Raw genomic sequence first — 27,344 nt, forward strand, 5'->3', positions numbered from 1 at the left:
GGAATTTCATTTAATGTCCAAGAGTTCTATTGTGAGAAAGGGAGAAAAGTACCTTTCAGCCCATGCCCAGGGCTGCATCCTCCAGTTCTCCCCCTACTGTTGTGTTGGTCCAGGATGGGAAATCAAAATGGCGTCTGTCTTCCAAATCTATATTCAGTGTTGCACTCTAGTGTGGTATAACAGAGGGCTAGGCTAGGCTGGGGTTGGGAGGAAGATCTGGGTTCAGATTCCAGCTCACTAGAGCTTTTTTTTGTAGCAGGAACTCCTTTGCCTATTAGGCCACACCCCCTGATGTAGCCAATCCTCTTGGAGCTTACAGTAGGCCCTGTACTAAGAGCCCTGTAAGCTCTTGGAGGATTGGCTACATCAGGAGGCGTGGCCGAATAGGCAAAGGAGTTCCTGCAGCTCAGCCATAAAGCTTATTGGAAAACTATGGGCCAGCTGCTCTCCCTGCAACAAAACCTAACGAGCAGAGTTGTTACGGATACGATGGAAGAGGAGAGAATCATAGCATAGCTGCCCCCCCCCCCCCGAACACCTTGGAGGAAGGACGAAATGTGCAGCCAACATCTGCCTCAAACCAAGAACCTTGTGCAGTAGCAACCACCACCATTCTAACAAAACGATGAGAAGCCACCCCAAATAAAAGGCAGGATCATGGAATCACATGCGCTCAGTTGGGAAGCACTCCAAGTGGACCCAGTGCAGATGCTGAAGAATCAGAGCAGGCCTGTGTATTAGATTAGCTCCGAGATCCATCCTTTCTGGATACCAAACACAGGGCTTTTTTTGTCGTAAAAGCCCAGCGGGAACTCATTTGCATATTAGGCCACACCCCTGAAGCCAAGCCAGCAGGAACTGCATTCCTGCTCAAAAAAAGCCCTGCAAACATGGCAGCTTCCCGTGATTGGTGGAAGGTCAAATGTCAAAAGGAATCATTGCCCACCACTAACCAGGGGAATTAATGGACAATTGTCGCCATCAATTTATCTTCTATCAGGAGACAATATCAGGAGAAGTCTTCTATGCCCTGTTGCTGGCCCTCCAGAAAAACTGGCTGAGGCCACTGTGTGAGGCAGGATGCTGGACTAGATGGACCCTCACTGGTCTGATCCAGCAGGGCCCTTCTGATGTTCTTATGAGGGGAAGGCCTCGGCCTCTCTGCCCTGTTGTTGGCCCTCCAGAGGAGCTGGTTGAGGCCACTGTGTGAGGCAGGATGCTGGACTAGATGGAGCCTCACCGGTCTGATCCAGCAGGGCTCTTCTGATGTCCTTATGAGGGGAAGGCCTCGGCCTCTCTGCCCTGTTGCTGGCCCTCCATAGGAACTGGTTGAGCCCACTGTGTGAGACAGGATGCTTGACTGGATGGATCCTCACTGGTCTAATCCAGCAGGGATCTTCCTAGGTTCTTACCAGGGGAAGGCCTCAGCCTCTGTGCCCTGTTATTGGCCCTTTAGAGGAACTGGTTGAGGCCACTGTGTGAAGCAGGAGGCTGGATTAAATGGATCACTGGTCTGATCCAGGAGGGCTCATCTGATGTTCTTATGCCACTTAGTCTGAAACAGGTCTGGCTGAAACACTCTGATCTGGTCTCGCAATGTGCCTCATACTTTCTTTCGGGTCTCCGAAGCAGCAGATTTGCCCACCAAAAATGCTTGCAAGGTCCAGAACTGATAATATATACATAAAAAACAGTCAATAAACCTCTTGGAAATGAAACCAGTTCGATTTACTCCAAGGCACTTGGTCAGAAAAGAAAAACAACATAGAAACAGAACAATCAATTGCAACAGGAGACACACTGGGGGAGGACAAGCCCCAACCACCCAGTGGAATGTCAACAAGAAGTCCTTCATTTGAACTGGGAGAAACCCAGGCCCTCAGCCTGTGAACTGAGGAAGAAAGCGGGGCAGCAAGGGACAAAGAGAAGAGAGAGAAAATAGTCCGAAAGCAGGGGTGTGGGACAAATAATGCCACAATCGAATGCACCGCTTTGGTGGTAGAAACTCAGGCCGTGGAGAGGAGGGGCAAGAGACGGCATTTTCTAGGCCACTGTCTTCCTGAGGCGGACGGAAAGGGAAGCCATTTTCCTCAGTCACCTGGTGTTTTGATGCCATCCCCCAATCCCCAACTGCATTGGATCCGGGCAGATCTCTTCCAGGATATAATTCAGGGCCTTGGGTTTTTAGAACTGCCCCTCGGATGGAGGTGGAGTTACTGAAAAGGCGCTGACGGCCATGGGGCTCTTTTGGGCCTAGGCGGCCAAACGAGCAACTCCTGGCTCTCCGGAGACCATCCGTAGGACGTGGGCCTTCTTCCCGTTCCTCAGCCGGGGCTGACGGCACTTGTGGGTCCTCAGGTCTGCTTTTCAGGCTTGCAGCTGCTTATAGGTCCTTTCGGGGTCCGGAGGGAAGTGCCAGAAAAGCCAGAAGCGAATGATGCTGGTGACAATGCCCGGTAAGTTGGGGATCTGGTGGAGGGAAAGGACAGGGGTGTGGGGTGAAGGGCATACAGGGGACGGCGCGAAAGTGAATTGATGAGCACAACATCAGGCGCCCTTTCATCCGGCTCTCTCCGCCGGGGGTGCTTTATCGGCTTCTCTTTAATTAATTAAAATCAATGGGCCCAGGGTTCGTCAGAGGTCGCGAATGGAAAGTGGGCACCGTTCCTCACGAATTGCAAAATAAAATCCACCCCCACCCCCCAATGCGTACCCTCACACCCTCATGAGGTGGGACGCCCTCCCCTCTGCAGTCTTGGAGGGCAGATATAACAAAATACCTTTTGAAGATTGTATATATGCCCTGCTGTAATGAAGGGATAGAATCTTTAGTGAATGTCCTATATGATTGCAAGGTGTACAGTATTCACCATGAAATCTTGTCCTACTGCTCTTAATCAAAAAATGCAACAACTGAAGGATCTTCTGAAATGATAGGAACCCTATGGTTATACTCAAATTCGCTAAATTTGGCTGGCTTGCCGTCAGAACTAGAAAGTCACTCGTAGCTCAGAAAAGTAATAGCTAGGCATTTTCATTCTTTCTCTCTTAGTTGGTAGCTTTTAAAATGTTTAATCCCAGGGGCGGAATTCTAGCAGGACCTCCTTTGCCTATCAGGCCACACCCCCTGATGTAGCCAATCCTCCAAGAGCTTACAAAAAAAGAGCCTTGGAGGATTGGCTACATTAGGGGGGGGGTGGCCTGATATGCAAAGGAGCTCCTGCTAGAATTCCGCCCCTATTTAATCCCATTATAAACTGTATGTATGTTTTATAATTGATTGTAGCAATTTTACCTCTTCTCTCAGCATAATTTATAGGGGTTCCTGTAACCGGCATTGGGTTTTATCTGTATTGTTTTTGCTGGCTTCTGGTGCGAATAAACTTGATACTTGATGTGATACATACCCTCACACCAAGCAAGAAGGGGACTTACGGCTATGTAGAGGTCTTGAAGCAGAAGTCCATACAGCACCCAGCTGGTCGAGGCAAGGAATGTCGTGACGGTGAGAGGGAAGGAGATGCATTGCGTCGACCGCGTCTGGATGATCTTGGCCTGAGAAATCGGGACAAAAGAAAAGTTAATTTAACTCCCACAAAATCTGAATGGAGATGACCATCCCTTCGAGGATACCAGGTGGGCGGAGTGGGAGAACACAAGAAGAAGATATTGAATTTATATCCTGCTCTATACTCTGAATCTCAAGAGTGGTCACAATCTCTTTTTACATTCCCACCCCCCAACAGATACCTTGTGAGATGGGTGGGGGTGAGAGAGCTTTCACAGCAGCTGCCCTTTCAAGTACAACTCCTACAAGAGCTATGGCTGACCCGAGGCCATTCCAGCAGCTGCAAGCGGAGGAGTGGGGAATCAAACTCGGTTCTTCCGGATAAGAGCCTGCACACTTAACCACTACACCAAACTGGGTCTCCGAAGAAGAGGCCTGGAGGCCAAATTTGGCCAAAAAGAGGTCCAAGAACATCAGAGAACATCTGAGAGCCAGTTTGGTGTAGTGGTTAAGTGCGCGGACTTATGTTCTGGGAGAACCGGGTTTGATTCCCCACTCCTCCACTTGCATCTGCTAGAATGGCCTTGGGTCAGCCATAGCTCTGGCAGAGGTTGTCCTTGAAAAGGCAGCTGCTGTGAGAGCCCTCTCCAGCCCCACCTACCTCACAGGGTGACTGTTGTGGGGGAGGAAGGTAAAGGAGATTGTGAGCCGCTCTGAGACTCTTCGGAGTGGAGGGCGGGATATAAATCCAATATCTTCATCTACCTCACAGGGGGTCTGTTGTGGGGGAGGAAGGGAAAGGAGATTGTGAGCCCCTCTGAGACTCTTGGGAGTGGAGGGCGAGATATAAATCCAATATCTTCATCTACCTCACAGGGTGTCTGTTGTGGGGGAGGAAGGTAAAGGAGATTGTGAGCCGCTCTGAGACTCTTCGGAGTGGAGGGCGGGATATAAATCCAATATCTTCATCTACCTCACAGGGTGTCCGTTGTGGGAGAGGAAGGTAAAGGAGATTGTGAGCCTCTCTGAGACTCTTTGGAGTGGAGGGTGGGATATAAATCCAATATCTTCATCTACCTCACAGGGTGTCTGTTGCGGGGGAGGAAGGGAAAGGAGATTGTGAGCCGCTCTGAGACTCTTCGGAGTGGAGGGCGGGATATAAATCCAATATCTTCATCTACCTTACAGGGTGTCTGTTTTGGGGGAGGAAGGTAAAGGAGATTGTGAGCCGCTCTGAGACTCTTCAGAGTGGAGGGCGGGATATAAACCCAATATCATCTTCTTCTTCATCAGAGATCAGTGTTCCCTCTAAGCTGAGTTAGTGTGAGCTAGCTCACAATCTCATAGCCTCCGGCTCACACGTTTTTGCCTCAGCTCAGGAAAAATGGCCCCAGAACAAACGAATTTATGCAGTAGCTCACAGCTTTAATGCCTGTAGCTCACAAAGCAGAATTTCTGCTCACAAGACTCCACCGAGCAAACTATGCATTAATCCAGAGTTTTAAAACCAGTAGCTCATAAAGTAGAATTTCTGCTCACAAGACTCCACAGCTTAGAGGGAGCATTGATTCTAATGACAGTTTTTAATCACTGGCCATTTACTGTGCATGTAACGAATCTTTCAGGTACTTGATTCATTTACTTAGGTTGAGTTTTCTTCCCCCCTCCATTTTTCCCTTGAGCCCTACCATACACTCAACAGAGATCCCCAGCGAACACATTCAGGGCTCCTTGGGGGGAGCAGTCCAGCTACCGGCCTGGCCATCAATTATTGCCCACTTTTGAAAAACCCGCCGAGTGAAGCCACCACTTGCCAGGTCAGTCAACGGCGAGAGGTACATGGAGATGGTAAAGAGGCTGCAGAAGAGTCCCAGACGGGCGAGGCGGGTCGAGATGTCTGGGATGAGCAGGTTGAAGTAGCAGTAGCCGACGAGAAGCACCGCCAGCAAGCCCATGGTCTTCAGCAATACAGCGCGCTAAGCGGAGGGGAGCAGAAAACAGGGAGGCGTGAATCTGGAGGCAACGGTGATCTCGAGACACAGCCATCAGCAGGGGTGGAATTCTAGCAGGAGCTCCTTTGCAGATTAGGCCACACACCCCTGATGTAGCCAATTCTCCAAGAGCTTACAAGAAAGAGCTTTTAAGCTCTTGGAGGATTGGCTACATCATAGGGGTGTGGCCTAATATGCAAAGGAGCTCCTACTACAATTCCATGCCTGGTCATCAGCGTCCAATGTGGTGCAGTGGCTGGATCCAGGCTCTCCCTACAGTCACACTGAGTTTCAGAAGACTGGGTTTCATAGGGTGTCAGGCTAGGATTAAAATACTTGGCTCGATATTTGAAGGCATGCTCTACCGGACGGCCACTTTTTGTATGGCAGATTTGATCCCAGAGGTTGCTAGAGCCTGGCTATAAAAGACCATCCAATTCAGAGTTATATGGAAAGTTAAATCTGCAACTTTTTCAAAGTTCCTTCCTATTTCCCCCCTGGGGAATTTTTTTTTTAAAGTTGTGTAATACCCTTCACTAAGACCATCAAAAATAATACAACGTAGGCTGCGATCACACACACTAAATAATGCACTTTCAGTCCACTTTTGATGCACTTTCCAAATGGATTATGCAAGCTCACACAGTAAAATCCAGTTGGAAAGTGCATTGAAAATGGATTGAAAGTGCATTATTTAATGCGTGCGATCGTGGCCAACGTGTGCTAAATGAATTCCCTGGAACGCTTCATCAGGCTGAATACTAAATATAAAAAGGAAGAATGGCAAAAGCTCTTTTAGGCCATGATCTTAGATCCTTTCTCTGCATACTGGATAGAATGCTCTTCAAACTCTAATGGGCTTAGGGCATGGGTAATATCTGGCTGTATTCAAGATCTTCTGGAAAGGAGATGACCATTATGCTGCAGTATTTAGACACTTATTTAGACAGTTTAGAATGTTACTTACCCAGTGCTTTTTTTGGAGCAGGAACTCCTTTGAATATTAGGCCACACACCCCTGATGCAGTCAATCTTCCAGGAACTTACAGGGCTCTTAGTACAGGGCCTACTCTAAGCTCCAGGAGGATTGGCTACATCAGGGGATGTGGCCTAATATGTAAAGGAGTTCCTGCGACACAAAAAGTTCTGCTTTTAACTATATTATGAAGCTTGTGTTGGACCCTGATATGCTTTTAAAGGTATGTGTAATAAATGCGTGAATTTTAATGTATTATTAGTTCTGGTGCTTGCACAGGGGAGACTACCTTTACCTTAAGTTCATATTTAATCTTTGCTTTTGACGCTGCTTTTGCTTTCTAACTTGCCTTCCAGGTTTTTGATAGGATTAAGATCCTCCAGCTGATATTTCCCGAAGTTCTCCACTCTCTTTCTCCATCCCCAGTTCTCCTCTTCAGTTTGTCAGCCAGGATTCCCAGACTTCTCCTTGCAGCCATGATGAGTTTGAAAACACCGAGTTTAAAGGCGAGAGAGTCGGACTGAGATGTGGGAAGTTATAGTTCGAATCCCCACTCTGCTACAGATCAGCCCCGTAGGCAGGATTTGAAGAATTGGGGGTCCCTGATTTTTTTCAGGGGGCACATAGTGGCCCCAACCTCCATGGCCTTCTCTCCTACCACTGCTGAGGAGGAAAGTTGCCAGCTTGCTGCCATACAGCCTCCCCCCTCCCCACAGCTGCCTCAAGGTGATCCCTTTCCACCCCTCTTCCAGCAGCTCTGGTGGGGAGCCACTCAGAGGTTTAGTTTGGAGAGCCAGTTTGGTGTAGTGGTTAAGTGTGTGGACTCTTATCTGGGAGAACCGGGTTTGATTCCCCACTCCTCCACTTGCACCTGCTGGAATGGCCTTGGGTCAGCCAGAGCCCTGGCAGAGGTTGTCCTTGAAAGGGCAGCTGCTGTAAGAGCTCTCTTAGCCCCACCCACCTCACAGGGTGTCTGTTGTGGGGGAGGAAGGTAAAGGAGATTGTGAGCCGCTCTGAGACTCTTCGGAGTGGAGGGCGGGATATAAATCCAATATCTTCATCTACCTCACAGGGTGTCTGTTGTGGGGGAGGAAGGTAAAGGAGATTGTGAGCCGCTCTGAGACTCTTTGGAGGGCAGGATATAAATCCAATATCTTCATCTACCTCACAGGGTGTCTGTTGTGGGGGAGGAAGGTAAAGGAGATTGTGAGCCGCTATGAGACTCTTCGGAGCGGAGGGCGGGATATAAATCCAATATCTTTTTCTTCTTCTAGATACGTGCCGTACGGTCTCCTGCCCTTATCTGTAGCATGACCCAGCTAGGCAAGCCTGGCAGGACAAGGGGTGGTGGTGGAAGGTGCCACCAAGTCGCAACTGCCTTTTGGGGCTACAAGACCTCCAATTCGGATTTCTTCCTGTCGGAGGGCGAGGCGAGGCTGCCCAAGCGCAGCTCCCACCCTCGCTCGGGTGGCCAGCGAGACCAGGCCAGAAAACCCCTGCAGGCGAACATCACCTCTCCACTGATCCCCAGCCCCGGACTGCAGCGGGGACCGCCACTTGTCTGCGCCAGCCTACCCTACCCTGCCCTGTCTGCAATGGAGCTATCCGTCCCCTACCCCCACCACCCCACTTGAGGGCCAGAACGGCCTCTTCTTGCAGGCGCCCTCTAGCCCAACGTCAGCCCAACAGGGAGCTTAACTTTCAGTCCTAGGGGCTGAAAGTGCTCCATTGTTTCTGCTTGCTGAGGGGTCAGAGATTTCTTCCAGCCCCTAAGCAAGCAGAAGCAACAGGGAGCTTAACTTTCAGTCCTGGGCTCCGAAAGTGCCTCCTTGTTTCTGCTTGCTGAGGGGTCAGAGATTTCTTCCAGCCCCTAAGCAAGCAGAGGCAACATGGAGCTTAACTTTCAGTCCTAGGGGCTGAAAGTGCTCCGTTGTTTCTGCTTGCTGAGGGGTCAGAGATTTCTTCCAGCCCCTAAGCAAGCAGAAGCAACACGGAGCTTAACTTTCAGTCCTGGGCTCCGAAAGTGCCCCTTTGGTCCTGCTTGCTGAGGGGTCAGAGAATTCTTCCGGCCCCTAAGCAAGCAAAAGCAACTGTGTATGATCATGTTCCCTAAGCAAGCAGAAGCAATGGTGTATGATGACGGCAGAGGCACTGGAGGCTGGTTAGGAACCCCAAGTCAGGGGGCCCTGCCTAGCAGTCAGGGGGCTGTGCCCCCACAGGCCCTCTCGTAGCTATGCGCCTGCTACAGATGCTTGCTGATGATCCTGGGCCAGCTCTCAGTCTGTCCTACCTCATAGGGTTGTGAAGGAGGAGGAGGGGGAGGAGGATACTGGATTAATACCCCATACTTCACTCTGAATCTCAAGAGTCTCAGAGCGGCTCACAATCTCCTTTCCCTTCCTCCCCCGCAGCAGACACCCTGTGAGATGGGTAGGACTGAGAGAGCTCTTACAGCAGCTTCCCTTTCAAGGACAGCTCTGCGAGAGCAATGGCTGACCCAAGGCCATTCCAGCAGGTGCAAGTGGAGGAGTGGGGAATCAAACCCGGTTCTCTCAGATAAGAGTCCACGCACTTAACCACTACACCAAATCGGCATAAAACGGAGGAAGGGTGAACAATATCAACCACTTTGGGACACCAACAGGGGGAAGAAGGTAGGATGGAGATGGAATATGAATGTTCAAGGTAGTAATAGAATCACAGAGTTGGAAGGGGCCATAGAGGCCATCTAGTCCAACCCCCTGCTCAATGCAGGATCAGCCTAGAGCAGGGGTGTCAAACTCATTGGTTATGAGGGCCGGATCTGACATAAATGAGACCTTGTTGGGCCAAGCATGTCGGACCGGGCCGTGTTTGGACCTACCGTATTTGCCGGCGTATAAGACGACTGGGTGTATAAGACGACTCCCCAACATTTCCACTCAAAATATAGAGTTTGTTATATACTCGCCGTATAAGACTACCCCCTCTTCCACACACCATTGTACAGCTGCAGCGCGACCGCAGCACCTCCGGCCCGCCCCTGCATCTCCCTGTGACCGGCACTAGTGCGCAAGTGCGCACGTGTGAGCTCTGCGTAGACAAGGGGCGGGCCGGAGCGCTGCTGTTTCCCGCCGAGCAGAACAGGCCAGTCACGCCGAAAAGGCTGGCACCCCTGTCTCGCTGCTGATGCTCGCCGCAGCCACGCTGATGACCCGCCGCGGCCGCGCTGGATACCGTGCAATACTGGACGGTATGTAGAATGAGGTGGGCGGGCATCGGGAGGCTACTATGGGCACCGGGCGAGCATCGGAAGGCAGAGGAGAGAAGGAAGCAGATGACAACCAGTTGTTCAGGGGCCTGATAGGAGCCCTCCAAGGGCCTGATTTGGCCCCCGGGCCGCATGTTTGACACCTCTGGCCTAGAGCATCCCTGACAAGTATTTGTCCAGCCACTGCTTCAAGACTGCCAGTGCGGGGGAGCTCACCACCTCCCCCAGGAGCTAATTCTGCTGTTGAACAACTCTTCCTATAAAAAAAGGTTTTCCTCATATCCAGCCAGCCCCTTCCCCACCCTTAATTTAGATGCATTCTTGCGAGTCCTCTCCTCCGCTACCAACAGGAACAGCTCCCTGCCCTCCTCTAAATGACAGCCCTTAAAATAGAAATCGTCTTGTTTGAAGTAGAGCTAACATTCTGGGTACAGCGGGACTATTGCTCCGGAAGTGATACCGCCACAGTCAGTCTCAATGGACCTTCCGGCACAAGCTCAGAAAGCGACATTCCTGCACGACTGATCCGGCAGGGGGGCGCCCCACCGATCGCCAGGCACCCCCTGGGATGCCGCCGCAGCATCTCTCCCCCTTCCCACAATCCTCGGGACGGTTTTGTGCTTTTCCAAAGAGCTGAATGTCTAACGACGACAACAAAGCTCAATAACAAACCAGTTGATTTGTTGCAACGTGCTGACCTATTCCAAGCGACGGGAAACTGATAAACGTACGGAGCAGAGATCCGTCAGTGGGTATTAGCCACGAGCAGGGCTTTTTTTGTAGCAGGAGCTCCTTTGCATATTAGGCCACACCCTCCTGATGTAGCCAATCCTCCAGGAGCTTACAGAGCTCTTAGTGCAAGGCCTAATGCGGCCTAATCTGCAAAGAGTTCCTGCTACAAAAAAAGCCTTGGCTGCAAAGTATAGATGGAACTCTCTGTCTGGGGCAGTGATGCTCTGAAGAAGAAGATATTGGATTTATATCCCGCCCTCCACTCCAAAGAGTCTCAGAGTGGCTCACAGTCTCCTTTCCCTTCCTCCCCCACAACAGACACCCTGTGAGGTGGGTGGGGCTGAGAGAGCTCTCACAGCAGCTGTCCTTTCAAGGACAACCTCTGCCAGAGCTATGGCTGACCTAAGTATTTGTCCAGTATAGCTCTGGCCAAGGCCATTCCAGCAGGTGCAAGTGGAGGAGTGGGAATCAAACCCGGTTCTCCCAGATAAGAGTCCGCACACTTAACCACTACACCAAACTGGCTCTCTCTCTGTATTCTTGGGTGTTTACGGGGGCAACAGTGGGAGGGCTTCTAGTATCCTGGCCCCTACTGGCGGACCTCCTGATGGCACCTGGGTTTTTTGGCCACTGTATGACAGGGGTGTTGGGCAGGATGGTCCACTGGCCTGATCCAACATGGCTTCTCTCCTGTTCTTATAGCTGAGCCTTTGGCTGGCTGCCATACAAGCCTGTCTTTTCTTAGCAGAACGAGGAGACGCAGGTTCAGATCTTCCTCTGCAACGAAACTGGCTGAGCGACCTTGGGCCCGTCACCCTCGCCTACCCCGCACGGCTGTTGTGAGGATCAAACCAGAAGGGATGTCGTGCTGAACTCCTTGGGAGAAGGGCAAAGTCAAAACGCACCGGATAAACAGTTTGTTATCTGTCAATCAGATAGTTGCACACATGGCCGGAGGGGGTATGCCATGAACTCTTGCTTTCGTACCATACCTCTTTCCAAGTTTCGTATGCCAATAAAAAAATAAATAACTGGAAGGGAGAAGGAGAGAGAGAGACAGGGCCCTGCCTGGAGGGTGGAGGCAGCCTCGACCGCTTTCGGCCATCCCAGCACCTGTTGGGACTCATTCCTTCTGCATGCACACGCAGGGAAAACATGTGTCTCTGCAGGTCTCGGTTCTGCCTCCCAATACAGGTGTGCTCCGTACAGGTGTGGGGCACGTGTTCTCACAAGCTTCCCTGCAGATCCGACAGGTGCAAAGGAAGAATCCGTTTTCGGGGACCTCCCTTAAGCCAAACTGGTTTGCCCTGCGCAGCCAAAGGGAATAGTCGTTAACTTCTGGGATTTATTCTGACTTCGTTGACACCCTCGCTTTCCTCCGCAACGGGGATCCTGAGGGGCTTGCGGCATCCTCCTCTCCGCCATTTTATCCTCACAACTACCCTGTGAGGTAGGCCAGGCTGAGAGCTGGCCCCAGGTCATCCAGCAAGCTTCTGGGGCAGAACGGGGATTCGAACCGGGGCTTCCCAGATCCCAGTCTGACCCTCTGACCTCTACCCCAGTCTTATGAAACTCAGTGCGGAAAGTCTGGAAATTCTCACTGGCAAACTGATAAAGTAAACCGGGCCTGAAAAAGAGAGTGGAGAACTTCTGGAGATATTGACCCGGGGGGGGAGGGGAAATATCTTAGTCCTCCCCTTTTTTTTATTCCCAGCTAAGAGGAGATGACTGAGAGGGTCACCATCTTCAAGCACTCGAAGGGCTGTCATCTGAAGCAGCGGTGTCAAACATGCGGCCCAAGAGCCAGATCAGGCCCCCAAAGGGCTCCTATCAGGCCCGCAAGCGACTCACTGTTGTCTGCTTCCTTCTCTCTCTTGCTTCCTTCTGCATCACAGCTTGCTTTGCCAGGCTTGCTCAATCGTACGGGAGCTACAGAGCAGAGCCTCTCTTTTCTCCATTGCTGACCAGCGCATGAAGCAACTTATGTACAAACGCTTGCAATGCCCAGTCATTTCACGTTTCCCCCTGGGTCTTAGGCTCAAAACATTGACCATGAGATTTCTGTAATCAAAAGTAGGTTTGCAACTTACATGCACACCTGAACGGCATACTCAAGATTGCTACAGCACAGACACTGTCTCCAGATTTTGATGCAATAAGTCAGAGCAAAAGGAGTCAGTTATCAAAAACTGACAAACGAAATATTGCAAGAGTGCTAATCATTTAAGCATATTTTAAGTTTCTGAACAATTCTTTAGTTGTGTTTGTCTATGTCCTTTATAAAGGTTAGATCTCTGCTACCTGACATTACCTTTTATGACATGGCCCAGCCCGACAAGATCTCATTTATGTCCGATTCAGCCTTGATAATAAATGAGTTTGACACCCCTGACGCTGTCCGAGAGGATTGTCTGAAGTTCTTTTCCGTTGGCCCAGAAGGTCGGACAAGAACCAACGGGTTGAAATTAAAGAGTTTTCAACTCAACATTAGGAAGAACTTCCTGAGTGGTTCCTCGGTGGAACAGGCTTCCTCAGGAGGTGGTGGGCTCTCCTTTGGAGGTTTTCAAACAGAGGCTAGATGGCCATCTGACAGCAATGAGGATCCTGTGAATTTAGGCAGGATGATAAGAGGGAGGGCGGGAAGGGCTGCATCAGGGCTTAGTTCTCGTGGCCCTTTCTTTCACGCCCACAGAAATGCTGGTTGCCACTTTGGGGGCCAGGCAGCAATTTGTCTCCAGGCCGGTTTGGCCAGAGATCCTGGATGGTTTCCCTCCCCTGCATCTACTGAGTGTGGGAGCAGGGGTCACTGAGTGGGGGGGGGCAGGTATTTGTGAATTTCCTGCACTGTGCAGGGGGTTTGGACTAGATGGCCCTGGAGGTCCCTTCCAACTCTGATTCTATGATCCCAACGCCATCCTGTGGGATGAAACAGGGCTTTTTTTTTGAGCAGGAATGCACAGGAAAAGCAGTTCTGGCTGGCTTGGTGTCGGGGTGTGTGGCCAATAGGGTCACCAAGTCCAATTCAAGAAATACCTGGGGATTTGGGGGATGGATCCAGGAGACATTGGGGGTGGAGCCAGGAACAAGGGTGTGACAAGCATAAATGAACTCCAAAGGGCCATCACATTTCAAGGGACAGCACACCTTTTAAAACGCCTTCCTTCCATAGGAAATAACGAAGGATAGGGGCACCTTCTCCTGTGGCTCATAGAATTGGATTCCCTGGTCCAATTTTTTTGAACTTGGCGGGTATTTTGGGGAGAGGCACTGGATGGTGTATGGAAAACGTGCCTCTATCTCAAAAAACAGCCCCCTCCCCCAGAGCCCCAGATACCCGCGAATCAATTCTCCATTATTTCCTATGGGAATAAGTTTCCGTAGGAAACAATCGAGTTCCCAGCAGATGTTTTCCTCCCCTCCCCCCGATTTCTGATGACCCTGAAGCGGGGGGAGGGCCTCCAAAGCAGTGGATCCCCTGCTCCCAACTGGGGATTGGCAATCCTAATGGCCCTAATATGCAAATGAGCTCCTACTGGGCTTTTTCTACAAAAAAAGCCCCATGAGAAACACTGTGATGTCAGAGGGTGTGGCCAAATATGCAAATGAGCTCCTACCAGGCTTTTTCTACAAAAAAAAAGCCCCATGAGAAACATTGGTGATGTCAGAGGTTATGGCCTAATATACAAATGAGTTCCTGCTGGGCTTTTCCTACAAAAAAATCCCTCGGGATGAAAACGTCAAAGATCAACCAATGCAACCACAGCAACGTTTATTGCGACTTTCTACCTGCAGGAATTGCCGAGTCCAGGGTCTCTCCACAAAAGCAGTGACCTATGCATAACCCATTGGTACCAAACAAGGGGAGGCGTGACTGAAACATGCTGGAATTTATCATCCATGAAGCCCACAGACAAGGCTGGTGTTGATTCAAATGACCAACCCTCAGTCAACAGCCTCTGAAACGCGGCCCCGACCGCGCCCCCAGGACTCAGACTGCACACGGTACGCTCTAACTGGAGCCGTACTCCTTCCAAATGCAAAATGAGAGAAGGGTCAACTGGGAAACAGCTCCCTGCACATAGGAGCTCCTGGGCTGGCCTTGAAAGGGCTCACCTCATTTCTACACGGGTCGGGGACAGAGGGCGGCACCAAGAGAGAAGGTATCACCCGGACACCCCCCTCAAGCGTGGGGTCCCTCAAGGGGCGATCCTCTCTCCAAGGTTACTCAAGATCTATATGCACTCCCTTGCATACCACCCCGCAGGGCTTTTTTTTGCAGCAGGAATTCCTTTGCATTTCAGGCCACACCCTCTGATGTAGCCAGATGTCGTTTTGTAGAAAAATAGGTGGTGGAGCTCATCCAGGGATTGCTATGCAGCTGCGATGCTATTCGAAGGACAAGGAGGTGGAACTCTCAGGAGGAGGTGGAACCTCTCAGAAAGGTTCAGGAGCCGTGCTCCTGTGAGCTGCCACTGAATCTGAGGCCTAGATGTAGCCAATCCTCCTGGAGCTTACAGTAGGCCTTGTAAAAAAGAGCCCTGTAAGCTCTTGGAGGATTGGCTACATCAGGGGGGGGTGTGGCTTAATATGCAAAGGCGCTCCTGCTATAAAGAAAGCCCTGCTGTCCATCTATGTCGGCTAATAGGCTAGAGACAGTGGTCATTTCATAGAAAAAGAGGTGCTGGAGCTCATTAGTGCAACTCATTAGCACAACCGTGACCTCACCGGAAGGTGTACTAAATTCTAAAAGGCTTCTTTCAATTACAGTTGTCTTAATAAATTCTTACGCCCATCATACTTTTTACATTACTTTCTCCTATGTGGCCACAGTGGCATGACGAAGATTTCCATCCGTCCGCTTTATATGTTTTGGTTATTTTCTCTTCTTTTTTTGGGGGGGGGGGATATTAGAAAGTTTGTCACATCTTAGAGCAAAATTCTCACAGGTGGTTTGAACAATGGCGCCCAGAAGCAAGTATTTCTGGGGCAGGGTGGGGCTAAGAAAGAAAGAGCACAATAAAATTTAGAGCTAGAAGAAGAAGGAGAGGAGGATTTATACCCCACCCTTCACTACCCAAAGGAGTCTCAGAGTGACTTAAAAATCTCCTTTCCCTTTCCCTTCCCACAACAGACACCTGTGAGGTAGGTGGGGTTGAGAGAGCTCTCCAATAACTTCTCATGGAGCAAAAACAGCTCTGAGAGAGAGATGACTGACCAAAGGTCACTCTAGCAGCTGCATGTAAGAGGAGAGGGGAATCAAACCGAGTTCTCCCATATAAGATCTGTGCACAGTAAATATTACAGCAAATTGGCTTTACTGATGGTTTACTGTTTTTAAATTTTAATCTCCACGTATATAATGTTTGCATTTATTGAACTGTATTTGTAAACTGTTGTTTAGAAATACAATTGGGGGGAGAGGCAGTAGAGAGAGACAGACAGACAGACATGAGAGAGAGAGAGAACGAACAAAACAGGGAGAGAAGACGGGGTTGCCAGGTGGTGGGAGGGTTGAGGGGGGCATTACTGTGGGAGAATTAAAAAAAATAACACAGAAGTATATACAGGAAGTGACAGATGGTAGCTCTAGGAATAACTGGAAACTTAATTATAATAAAACCATAGATATTTCTGGCAGTTCCTAGACCCATCCTTTGCCATTTCCTACATGAATTTCTGGTAAGGAGAAAGAGCAGCCTTGTGTGCTTAGTTTTTCTTCCACTACCGCTCATAGTGGTGGTGGGAAACGGGGGATGGGGGATGCCACACCCCTTAATGGGAGAAGAGTTCTGGTGTTCTAGAAAGGGACAAAGGCAGCCATCTTTCAGAGGCCTAGAAGAACTGAGTGAAGAACAATGGGATCTACAAAAAGTCACGTGTCTGGAAACGCAACAACAATTATTACAGCAGAAATCTACTGAGGTCAGCTGGAAAAAACTTGCTGACTATCCCCGGACCAAGAGAGGTGAAGTTGCAATGCACCCGCAATCGGGCCTTCTCCTCTGTGGCCCCGAGCTTATGGAACCAACTTCCAGAGGAAATGCGGGCCCTGCGGGATCTTGAACAATTCCGCAGGGCCTGCAAGACTTTCCTCTTCCGACTGGCTTTCGATGATGTAGAAAATTAAGTACTAATGATACCGCCATCATAATAAAGAACAAATAGCAATAGCATTAGCACTTTTATAACTGTAATTAATTTTAAATCTATTAGAATTTTAATGTTGAATGTAACCTTGTTTTTATACAATGGAATGTTACTGTTACTGTTAGCCGCCCTGAGCCTGCCCCGGCGGGGAGGGCGGGATATAAATAAAATTATCTAATCTAATCTATCTATCTAATCTACCAGACAGTCCACAACCGAATGTTGGTTTTTGAAAACAAACATGGATATTCCTGGTTGCAATTGTTTTATCTTACAGGAAGTATTCTGCATTCTCTTGCACACAGGAGAGAATGCCTCTTCCAATATTATCTTACAGGAGGCATCCCCCTTACTCTCACATAGAAGAAGATGATATTGGATTTATATCCCGCCCTCCACTCCAAAGAGTCTCAGAGCGGCTCACAATCTCCTTTCCCTTCCTCCCCCCCAACAGACATCCTGTGAGGTAGATGAAGATATTGGATTTATATCCCGCCCTCCACTCCGAAGAGTCTCAGAGCGCCTCACAATCTCCTTTACCTTCCCACCCACACACACACACAACAGACACCCTGTGAGATAGATGAAGATATTGGATTTATATCCCGCCCTCCACTCCAAAGAGTCTCAGAGAGGCTCACAATCCCCTTTCCCTTCCTCCCCCACAACAGACACCCTGTGAGATAGATGAAGATATTGGATTTATATCCCGCCCTCCACTCTGAAGAGTCTCAGAGAGGCTCACAATCCCCTTTCCCTTCCTCCCCCACAACAGACACCCTGTGAGGTAAATGAAGATATTGGATTTATATCCCGCCCTCCACTCTGAAGAGTCTCAGAGCGGCTCACAATCTCCTTTCCCTTCCTCCCCCACAACAGACCCCCTGTGAGGTAGATGAAGATATTGGATTTATATCCCGCCCTCCACTCCAAAGAGTCTCAGAGCGGCTCACAATCTCCTTTCCCTTCCTCCCCCACAACAGACACCCTGTGAGGTGGGTGGGGCTGGAGAAGGCTCTCACAGCAGCTGCCCTTTCAAGGACAACCTCTGCCAGAGCTATGGCTGACCCAAGGCCATTCCAGCAGGTGCAAGTGGAGGAGTGGGGGATCGAACCCGGTTCTCCCAGATAAGAGTCCGCACTTAACCACTACACCAAACTGGCCCTCTAATGCCTCTTCTGTTGGCTACAACGCATGGGTGCATATCTAAGAACGACATGGGTTTGGACATGCTTCCCACCTACCTTCTCCGTGCTGAAATAGAAGTAGACGAGGATGTACAGCGTCTGAAGTGCTGCACCAATGGCATTGACGATGATCAGCGTCCAGTCGCCCTTCAGGAAGCCATAGCTCAACCAGCTTAGGTTGCTGATGGGGAAAGAGAAATGGATAGATCTCAATGGGGGCAGTTAGAGCCACAGCTTCAACACAGCAGCCAAACAGACACTGTAAACCGGGGAACCCGGCCTGGGCTTTTTTGTGTGTGTGTGGCAGGAACTCCTTTGCATATTAGGCCACTCCCCCCTGATGTAGCCAATCCTCCTGGAGTTTACAGGGCTCTTCTACTGTAAGCTTCAAGAGGAATGGCTATATCATAGGGGTGTGGCCTAATATGCAAAGGAGTTCCTGCAACAAAAAGAAGCCCTGGGATCCCCAATGTGGTGCCCATGGTCACTGGGGCACCCACTCACCTTTCCTGGCACCTGGCAAACGTATTTAGAAAATGGGCAGGGCCAAGTAGGGCTTTTGCTCAGCTAAGCTTCTGATTGGCCACCTGAGATATGATTGACTGCAGATTTTTTAAAAAGTTGTACTGACAGCCTTTGCAATCAAAGCTCAGGGATCTTTCCTGTGTGACTGAAGGGAAGCTGCGGCAGCCGTTTTATGGCTGGCTCCACTTACTGTGGCGGCCATTTAGCAGCTGCGCCCACCGTGCCGTGTCAGAATTCCAAAGGTGGCCGCAAGTTCAAAAAGGTTGGGGACCCCTGCCTCTTGTGTAGCCAATAAACTGTACCCCCTGGAGATGATTTAATACCAAAAAAAAAACAATCCCATTAGCCACTGTAGCATTCTTCATGCTGCAATTTCACAGAAATGCAAACAGCAGCATCATCAGGTGCAAAATTCAGGTTTCATGGTTTTTACTATTGATTTATTACTTTAAATTTCTATCCCACCCTCTCCGCAAGCGGACTCAGGGCGGCTAACGACATGCATTTTAACAGATTAAAACCAATTAAAAAATAGCCACAGTTTAAAACTATTTTAAAAACCTTTCATTTCATGGTGCTGTATCACTGCAATATAATATAAGCGGTGATCATATGGTACTCTATAATGATGTAGGGTGGCAGCTCTCTCCCGGTTAGATCTCAAAGGCCCGTCGAAACAGTTTGGTCATTTTAAATTCAAGTTTCCAGTCCTCATTTTTAAAACAACTGCATCCTGCTTTTTGGCCTACCAGTACTAGATAGCAACAAACACAAAAATATAAAAACAATTTTAAAACATATTAAAACGGACAAAAAATCCAGCAGAGGAGCAATCCGCAACGTGCCATTATAAAGAGAATACTATAAAATCCCTACTATCTGAAGGATTATGCTGTCTGATGAAGGGACAAATCTATTTGCCCCATCTATCCGCCTCCCTCCCTTCCTCGCAGCTCTCAAACATCTGATATTCATGTCTTGCGGCTCTCAGACACCTGACATATTGGCCGATTTCCCACTAGCTCTCACTGTCTTCTCTGCGGGGCTTCCATTGGATTTCACACTATCCGCTCCGGGGCTGCAACGTGCTCCGCCTCTTTCACGCAGCAAACAAGATCCTCTAAAAACCCGTTTCTGTTTGCCGCGCAAAAAAGGCGAAGCTATTTGCAGCCCAGGGGCAGATAGTGTGCAATCTGACAGAAGCCCCACAGAGAAGAGGAGAGGGAGAGCGGCATAAGGCTAGAGGGAAATCGGTCAATATGTCAGATGTCTGCGAGCCGCAAGACACGAATATCGGATGTTTGAGAGCTGCAAGTGAGGGAGGCAAATAGATGGGAGAGAGGTGGAAAGAAAGCAACTTTAAATTCATTCCACAAGCTGCCCAGGTAGCTTGACTTCCAGAAGTGATTTAAAGAGAGAAATGCCTATTCCTAGCTGGCCAATGCGGGCTTCGAGAGCCACACAATACGTGTGAAAGAGCCACTTCTGGCTAAGCCGCAGTTTGGCTACCCCTGTTCAAGACTAACAAAATTAATGGCAGTAAGGAACCTGAAGAAGTAAGCAGTGATGCATGAAAGCCACCAATTTTGTTAGTCTTTAAGGTGCTGCTGGACTCTTGGTCTTTTCTGCTCCCCAAAATCTCGTTAGCACTCCTGGACTCTAATCTAGTTGCTTCAACGGGCGACGCTGCAGGAATCTCAGAAGCCAAACAGATGGCAAATTTCTAGTCCTCATGGATAAGAGGTTATGCTCGCAACGTAAGGGTGATGCTTATGGAACTCTCAGGAGGTAAAGAAAATCTGAATATTGAGTAGGACAGGGGGGCAAGGTACTACATAGCACCGTTTTGTGAATGGGGGGTACAGCTCAGTGGAAGAGCCCCCACTTTGCATACAGAAGGTCCCAGGTTCAATCCTCAGCCCCCTCTTGAAAAAAAGTACAGCAGACCCGGCCAAATTGGCAAACTACCGACCGGTCTCTAATTTTACCATTTTTAGGTAAAATAATACAGAGGGCAGTGGCGTCACAGTTGCAGAGCTTTCTGGATGACGCTTCCATCCTAGACCCTTGCCAGTCCGGCTTTCGCCCGGGTTATGGGACGGAGACAGTACTGGTCGCCCTGGTGGACGATCTGCAACGGCACCTGGATCGGGGCGGTGTGGCGGTGCTGATGTTGCTGGACCTGTCGGCCGCGTTCGACACAGTCGACCATCGGCTACTGGCCCACCGCCTCGCCGATGTAGGGGTGAGGGGGTCTGTCCTACAATGGCTCTCCTCCTTCCTCGAGGATCGGGGACAAAGGGTGGCAATTGGGGGCGAGCAGTCCCAGAGGCGCACACTGGATTGTGGAGTGCCTCAGGGGGCAGTTCTCTCACCAATGCTATTTAATATCTATATGCGCCCCCTTGCCCAGATTGCCAGGAGACATGGACTTGGGTGCCATCAATATGCAGATGACACCCAACTCTATCTGCTGATGGACGGCTGGCCTGACTGCGTCCCAGAGAATTTAGACCGGGCCTTGCAGGATATGGCAACTTGGTTGAGGAGGAGCGGGCTGAAATTGAATCCAGCAAAGACAGAAGTCCTTTGTCTGGGTCGGGGCGCTCGGGAAGGGGAAATACCTCTCCCGGTCTTCGACGGGGCGCTGAAAGCGGCGCACCGGGTTAGGAGCCTGGGAGTTTTACTGGAGCCTTCATTATCAATGGAGGCCCAGATTGCAGCCACTGCCAAGTCAGCCTTTTTCCATCTAAGGCGGGCAAAGCAGTTGGCTCTCTTCCTAGAGCGCCAAGATTTATTTATTTATTTATTTATTTATTTATATTGGGATTTATACCCCGCCCTTCGCACCGAAGTGTCTCAGGGCGGCAACGGTGCTTCATGCAACGGTCACCTCGAGACTGGATTACTGCAATGCCCTCTACATGGGGCTACCTCTGTACCGAACCCGGAAGCTGCAGCTGGTGCAGAATGCAGCAGCCAGACTGCTGTTGGGGCTTCCCAAATGGGAGCACATACAGCCTGGACTGCGCGAACTGCACTGGCTGCCAGTTATATACCGGGTCCGTTACAAAGTGCTGGTCATTACCTTTAAAGCCCTATGTGGTCGAGGACCTGTCTACCTTAGGGACCGTCTCTTCCCATATGAACCCCAGAGAGCACTGAGGTCAGCCGGGAAAAACTTGTTGACTACTCCCGGACCGAGAGAGGTGAAGCTGCAAAGCACCCGTAACCGGGCCTTCTCCTCTATAGCCCCGAACCTATGGAACCAACTTCCAGAGGAAATGCGGGCCCTGCGGGACCTAGAACATTTCCGCAGGGCCTGCAAGACCTTCCTCTTCCGACTAGCCTTCGCTGATGAAAAAGGAAACTGCTAACGAAAACCGCCATCATAAAAAACCATAGAATAAACGTAGCATTAGCACTTTTATTAATTTAATTTAATCTAATTTTTAAACTTAACCAGAATTTTAATTGAATTGTTTATAATATTTAAATGTAATTTTATTTATCTTTGTATAATTGAAACTTGAATGATGTTGCTAGCCGCCTTGAGCCTGCTCCGGCGGGGAGGGCTGGATACAAATAAAATTTTGTTGTTGTTGTTGTTGTAGCATCTCTAGCAGAACGTGCCACGCAGTGGGTGATGTGAAAGGCTTCCACCTGAGACCCTGGGGAGGGGCTGCGGCTCAGTTGGCATATATACACACACACATATATACACACACACACACACACACACACACACACACACACACACACACACACACACACATATATATATATATATATATATATATATATATATATATATATATATATATATACATTGTTTTTTATCTAACCCCCTCTTGAAGCTGGCTATGCTTGTAGCCACCACCACCTCCTGTGGCAGTGAATTCCACATGTTAATCACCCTTTGGGTGAAGAAGTATCTCCTTTTATCCATTCTAACCCAACTGCTCAGCAATTTCATTGAATGCCCACGAGTTCTCCTATTGTGAGAAAGGGAGAAAAGTACTTCTTTCTCTACCCTCTCCATCCCATGCATAATCTTGTAAACCCCGCAGTCGACGTTTCTCCAAGCTAAAGAGCCCCAAGAATTTTAACCTTTCTTCATAGGGAAAGTGTTCCAAACCTTTAATCATTCTAGTTGCCCTTTTCTGGACTTTTTCCAATGCTATAATATCCTTTTTGAGGTGCGGTGACCAGAATTGCACACAGTACTCCAAATGAGACCGCACCATCGATTTATACAGTTGCATTATGATACTGGCTGATTTTTCAATTCCCTTCTTAATAATTCCCAGCATGGCGTTGGCCTTTTTTATCGCAATCGCACACTGTCTTGACATTTTCAGTGAGTTATCTACCACGACCCCAAGATCTCTCTCTTGGTCAGTCCCTGACAGTTCACACCCCATCAACTTGTATTTGTAGCTGGGATTCTTGGCCCCAATGTGCATTACTTTGCACTTGGCCACATTGAACCTCATCTGCCACACTGACGCCCATTCACCCAGATCCCTTTGGAATTCCTCACAATCCTCTCTGTTTCTCACCACCCTGAACAATTTAGTGTCATCTGCAAACTTGGCCACTTCACTGCTTACTCTCAACTCCAAATCATTTATGAACAAGTTAAAGAGCATGGGACCCAGTACTGAATCCTGCGGCACTCCTCTGCTTACCGTCGTCCACTGCGAAGACTGCCCATTTATACTCAGTTTATAATCTCTCTGCTTCCTATTTATTAGCCAGTTTTTGATCTACAAGAGGACCTGTCCTTTTACTCCATGACTCTCGAGCTTACTAAGGAGCCTTTGATGAGAAACTTTATCAAAAGCTTTTTGGAAGTCAAGGTAAACAATATCTATCGGGTCTCCTTTGTCCACATGTTTGTTCACCCCCTCAAAGAAATGTAACAGGTTAGTGAGGCAAGATCTTCCCTTACAGAACCCATGCTGAGTCTTCCTCAATAACTCGTGTTCATCAATTTGCCTACCCATTCTGTCCTTGATAATGGTTTCTACCAACTTTCCCGGTATTGAAGTCAGACTGACTGGTCTGTAGTTTCCTGGATCTTCTCTGGAACCCTTTTTAAAGAAGGAGGTGACATTTGCTACCTTCCAGTCCTCAGGAACGGAGACAGATTTCAATGAAAGATTACATATTTTTGTCAAAAGATCCACAAGTTCAACTTTGGAGTTCTTTCAGAACCCCTGGAGAAGACAATACTGACTTTGAAGGACCAAGGGTCTAATTCAGTATAACAGGGGTGGCCAACGGTAGCTCTCCAGATGTTTTTTGCCTACAACTCCCATCAGCCCCAGCCAGCATGGCCAATGGCTGGGGCTGATGGGAGTTGTAGGCAAAAACATCTGGAGAGCTACCATTGGCCCCCTGCAGTATAACGCTGCTTCACGTGGGTGTCTCTTTGCAAAACCACAATAAATTAGGAATATCAGAGAAAATCCGTCAGTTCCTTTGAGGCTACAAACCTGTGCCTATTTAAGCAGGAGTTAGCCCTCACCTTGCTGGGGTTTACTTCTGAGTAGACACACTCCAGCTTAGGCCACAAGCAGTGTTCTCTCTAAGCTGAGTCAGTGTGAGCTAGCTCACAGTTTTTTAGCCTCCAGCTCACACATTTTTGTCTCAGCTCAGGAAAAATGGCCCCAAAGCAAACAAATTTATGCAGTCTCTCACAACTTTAATGCCAGTAGCTCACAAAGTAGAATTTTTGCTCACAAGACTCCACAGTTTAGAGGGAACATTGGCCACAAGCCATTTTTGCAGGTTGTAGAACTGAATTCACCTCGGTGCAAAATGTCAGCTCTGTTTTGTGGAAGCCACAAAGACGTGCTTCTGTGGGACCCTGTCAGATTTCCCTCCTCCAAGCCCCGATGTTGTGGGACCTTCCCAGACTCCCGGTGCAAAGGTAGATGCCACGGCTCTGAGCTCTCAGAGGTACAATGATGCACAATCCCTCCAACACAATCCCCACCACCACCAGCGGAACTGCCCCAAAATAAAAGAGAGACCCTACTTGACATCTGTGGTGAGGAAAGGCAAGAACTGGATATTCTCCACGCTTTGGGTTGCAAACATTTGTCGCAGGTCAGACCTGGAGTGGGGGGAGAGATGGGCAGAGGAGTCACCCTGAGGTCATCTGGACGGTCCTTCCATCCCACACACCCCGCACCCCTGCTTCAAACTGCAAACCCAAGTTCTTTGCAACTGATTCCTTGCTCCCAGTGGGGGGTTTTTTGAGCGGGAAGGCACAGGAACGCAGTTCCGGCTGGCTTGGTGTCGGGGTGTGTGGCCTAATATGCAAATGAGTTCCTGCTATAGCAAAAGCCCTGTGCTGAACAATGGCACCATCGGGGGTGACCTAATATGCAAATGAGTTCCTGCTGGGCTTTTCTTTGCTCCAGTGCAGAGGTGGCCAAACTGTGGCTTGGGAGCCACGTGTGGCTTTCACATATATTGTGTGACTTTTGAAGCCCCCACTGCCCCGTCAGTGGACTTGGAAAAGGCATTTCTCTCTTTAAATCACTTCTCCAAGTCAAGCCAGCAGTTTGGAGAATGCATTTAAAGTTAAAGTTGCTTTCTTTCCACCTCTTCTCCCTCCTCCAATCTATTTTCCTTCTTCCCTCCCTCCCTCCAACAACTGATGTTCATGTCTTGTGGCTCTCAGACATCTGATGTTTGTTCTATGTGGCTATTACATTAAGCACGTTTGGCCACCCCTGTTCCAGTGTTTAGTCTGTGCATTTTTATGTATTTACTTCTACTCTGCTTTCTTCCCCACTGCGACTTACAACATCACTCCTCCTTCCTATAGTCTCTCCTCACAACAATCCTGTTGGGTAGGCTATGGTGAGCGACTGGCCTAAAGTCAGTGAGGGACTCGAACCTGGGTCCCCTGGACCAGACCCTAGCCCTGGGGTGACCAAACTTGCTTAATATAACAGCCACACAGAATAAATGTTAGATGTTTGAGAGCTGCAGAACGTGAACGTCAGGTGTTTGAGAGAAGGAAGGTAGATGGAGAGAGATGGAAAGAAAGCAACTTTAACTTTAAATACATTCTCCAAGTTGCCGGCTGGCCGGGCTTAGAGAAATTAATTATTTATTTATTTATTTATTTGTTTGTTTGTTTGTTTATTTATCTGGGATTTATATCCCGCCCTTCCCACCGAGTGGCTCAGGGCGGCTTACAACATATATAAAACTAACATAAAAATATAAAATTACACTTTAAATTAGCATTTCACAATATATAATTAAAATCAGACATTTGTTATAACTATTTAAAGAGAGAATGTCTTTTCCAAGCTGGCCAATGGGGCGGTGGGGGCTTTGAGAGCCACACAATAGATGTGAAAGAGCCACATGTGGCTCCCGAACCACAGTCTGGCCACTCCTGCCCCAGCCCAACACTCTAACCATGCTTCTACTATCCTCCTCTCAGCTCTACCCCATAGCTCACATCTATGCTGTTCACCACTTTGGAGTCAGGCAGCAATTTCTCTCCAGGCCAGTTGGGCTGAGGGATCCTGGGTTTCTTGCCATCTCCTGGGAATGGACAGGGGTCGTTGTGAGTGTGGGGGGAGGCATTTCTGAGTTTCCTGCATTTTGCATCGGGTTGGACTAGATGACCCTGGAGGTACCTTCTAACTCTAGGATTCTATTAACCCCCCTAATGCTTCCCCCCAGTTCCACGCCCTATAATTACTCTCCCCCTCCGAACTCAATGGCTCTCTGGTGCCCAGTTCTCCATGCCCACATCCTGGATCTGCCTCAGAGTTCCGTGCTCCTAGGAGCATTACCCTTAACCTACAGCTTCATGCTCCTTCACCCAGTCTTGTTTATTTTTTAAATGCTCACATCCGGGTCCCGCCTCCCAGTGGCATGCTTGCCACCAGGAACCTGCGACTCTGTGCCCCAAAACTAGGGTTGCCAGCCTCCTGGCAGGGCCTGGAGATCTGTCACTTTGACGACTGATCTCCAGCTTGCAGAGATCAGCTCCCCCCCTCCCCCGGAGAAAAAGATTACTTTGAAAAGTGAACTCTACGGTGTTGTCCCATGCTGAGGCCCCCTCCCCTCCCCAAATCCCCACCTTCTCCCGGATCCACCCCCAAAGTCCCCAGGTGTTTTCTAACCCAGACCTGGCAACCAGTGTCCCCTCTAAGCTGAGTTAGCGTGAGCTAGCTCACAGATTTTTAGCCTCCAGTTCACACATTTTGGTCTTGGCTCAGGAAGGATGGCCCCAGAACACAAAACAAAGTTATGCAGTCGCTCACAGCTCTAAAGCCAGTAGCCCACAACTTTTAATGCCAGTGGCTCACAAAGCAGAATTTTGGTTCGCAAGACTTTGCAAGTTAGAGGGAACATTGCTGGCAACCCTACCCACCAGTGTCCCCTCTAAGCTGAGATAGCGTGAGCCAGCTCACACATTTTTGCCTTAGCTCAGGAAGGATGACCCCAGAGCACAATAATTTATGCAGCAGCTCAAAATTTAATGCCAGTGGCTCACCAAGTAGAATTTTGGCTCACAAGACACTGCAGCTTAGAGGGAACACTGCTGGCAACCCTACCCACCACCCGTCCTGTGCCCCAGACAGCCCCCCCAACCCCAGCACTGGGTTCTGCTCCCAGAACGAAAGACTTTTGCACGGTGCACCCCCTAGATCTGCCCCCAATAGATCTGCGCCTTTGCAAAGCAAACAGCTGCGCCCTATAGCGCCGCGCGACGTGCTTCCGCAGGGTGCCCCCTATGGGGCCAGCCCTCTGCCCCGTGGCACGGCCTCCCATGCCCGAGAAGCCATCTTTCTGCCCCCCAGGCAGCCACCCCCTTCCCGGATGTGCTCACAGGCCCGTCCCGAACATGCCGAGGGTGAAAGCCAAGCAGGCCACCGAGAGCAGCTGCAGCGCCGCCGGCCCCATGGCTGCGGCCAGAGAGACCCTGAATCCGGCCCAGGCGGCCCCGGGCAGCCGGATCCGCCGCCAAGCCCCGGGCACCGCC

At 49.5% G+C, this 27,344-nt stretch overlaps 1 protein-coding gene across 1 annotated transcript; it reads right to left on the reverse strand.

Annotated features, from left to right (window-relative positions):
- Positions 1-1,706: 1,706 nt before the first annotated feature.
- On the reverse strand, positions 1,707-27,344 carry SLC50A1 (solute carrier family 50 member 1). Its single transcript, XM_060260673.1, has 6 exons — positions 27,192-27,344; positions 24,363-24,440; positions 17,849-17,972; positions 5,323-5,484; positions 3,436-3,555; positions 1,707-2,469 (listed from the first exon to the last, which is right to left on the reverse strand). The coding sequence occupies exons 1-6, from the start codon at positions 27,263-27,265 to the stop codon at positions 2,368-2,370; spliced, it is 660 nt and encodes a 219-aa protein (XP_060116656.1). The 5' UTR covers positions 27,266-27,344; the 3' UTR covers positions 1,707-2,367.

The sequence above is a fragment of the Heteronotia binoei genome, chromosome 1 (assembly GCF_032191835.1).
Source record: "Heteronotia binoei isolate CCM8104 ecotype False Entrance Well chromosome 1, APGP_CSIRO_Hbin_v1, whole genome shotgun sequence".
In the NCBI taxonomy this organism is placed as follows: Eukaryota; Metazoa; Chordata; class Lepidosauria; order Squamata; family Gekkonidae; genus Heteronotia; species Heteronotia binoei.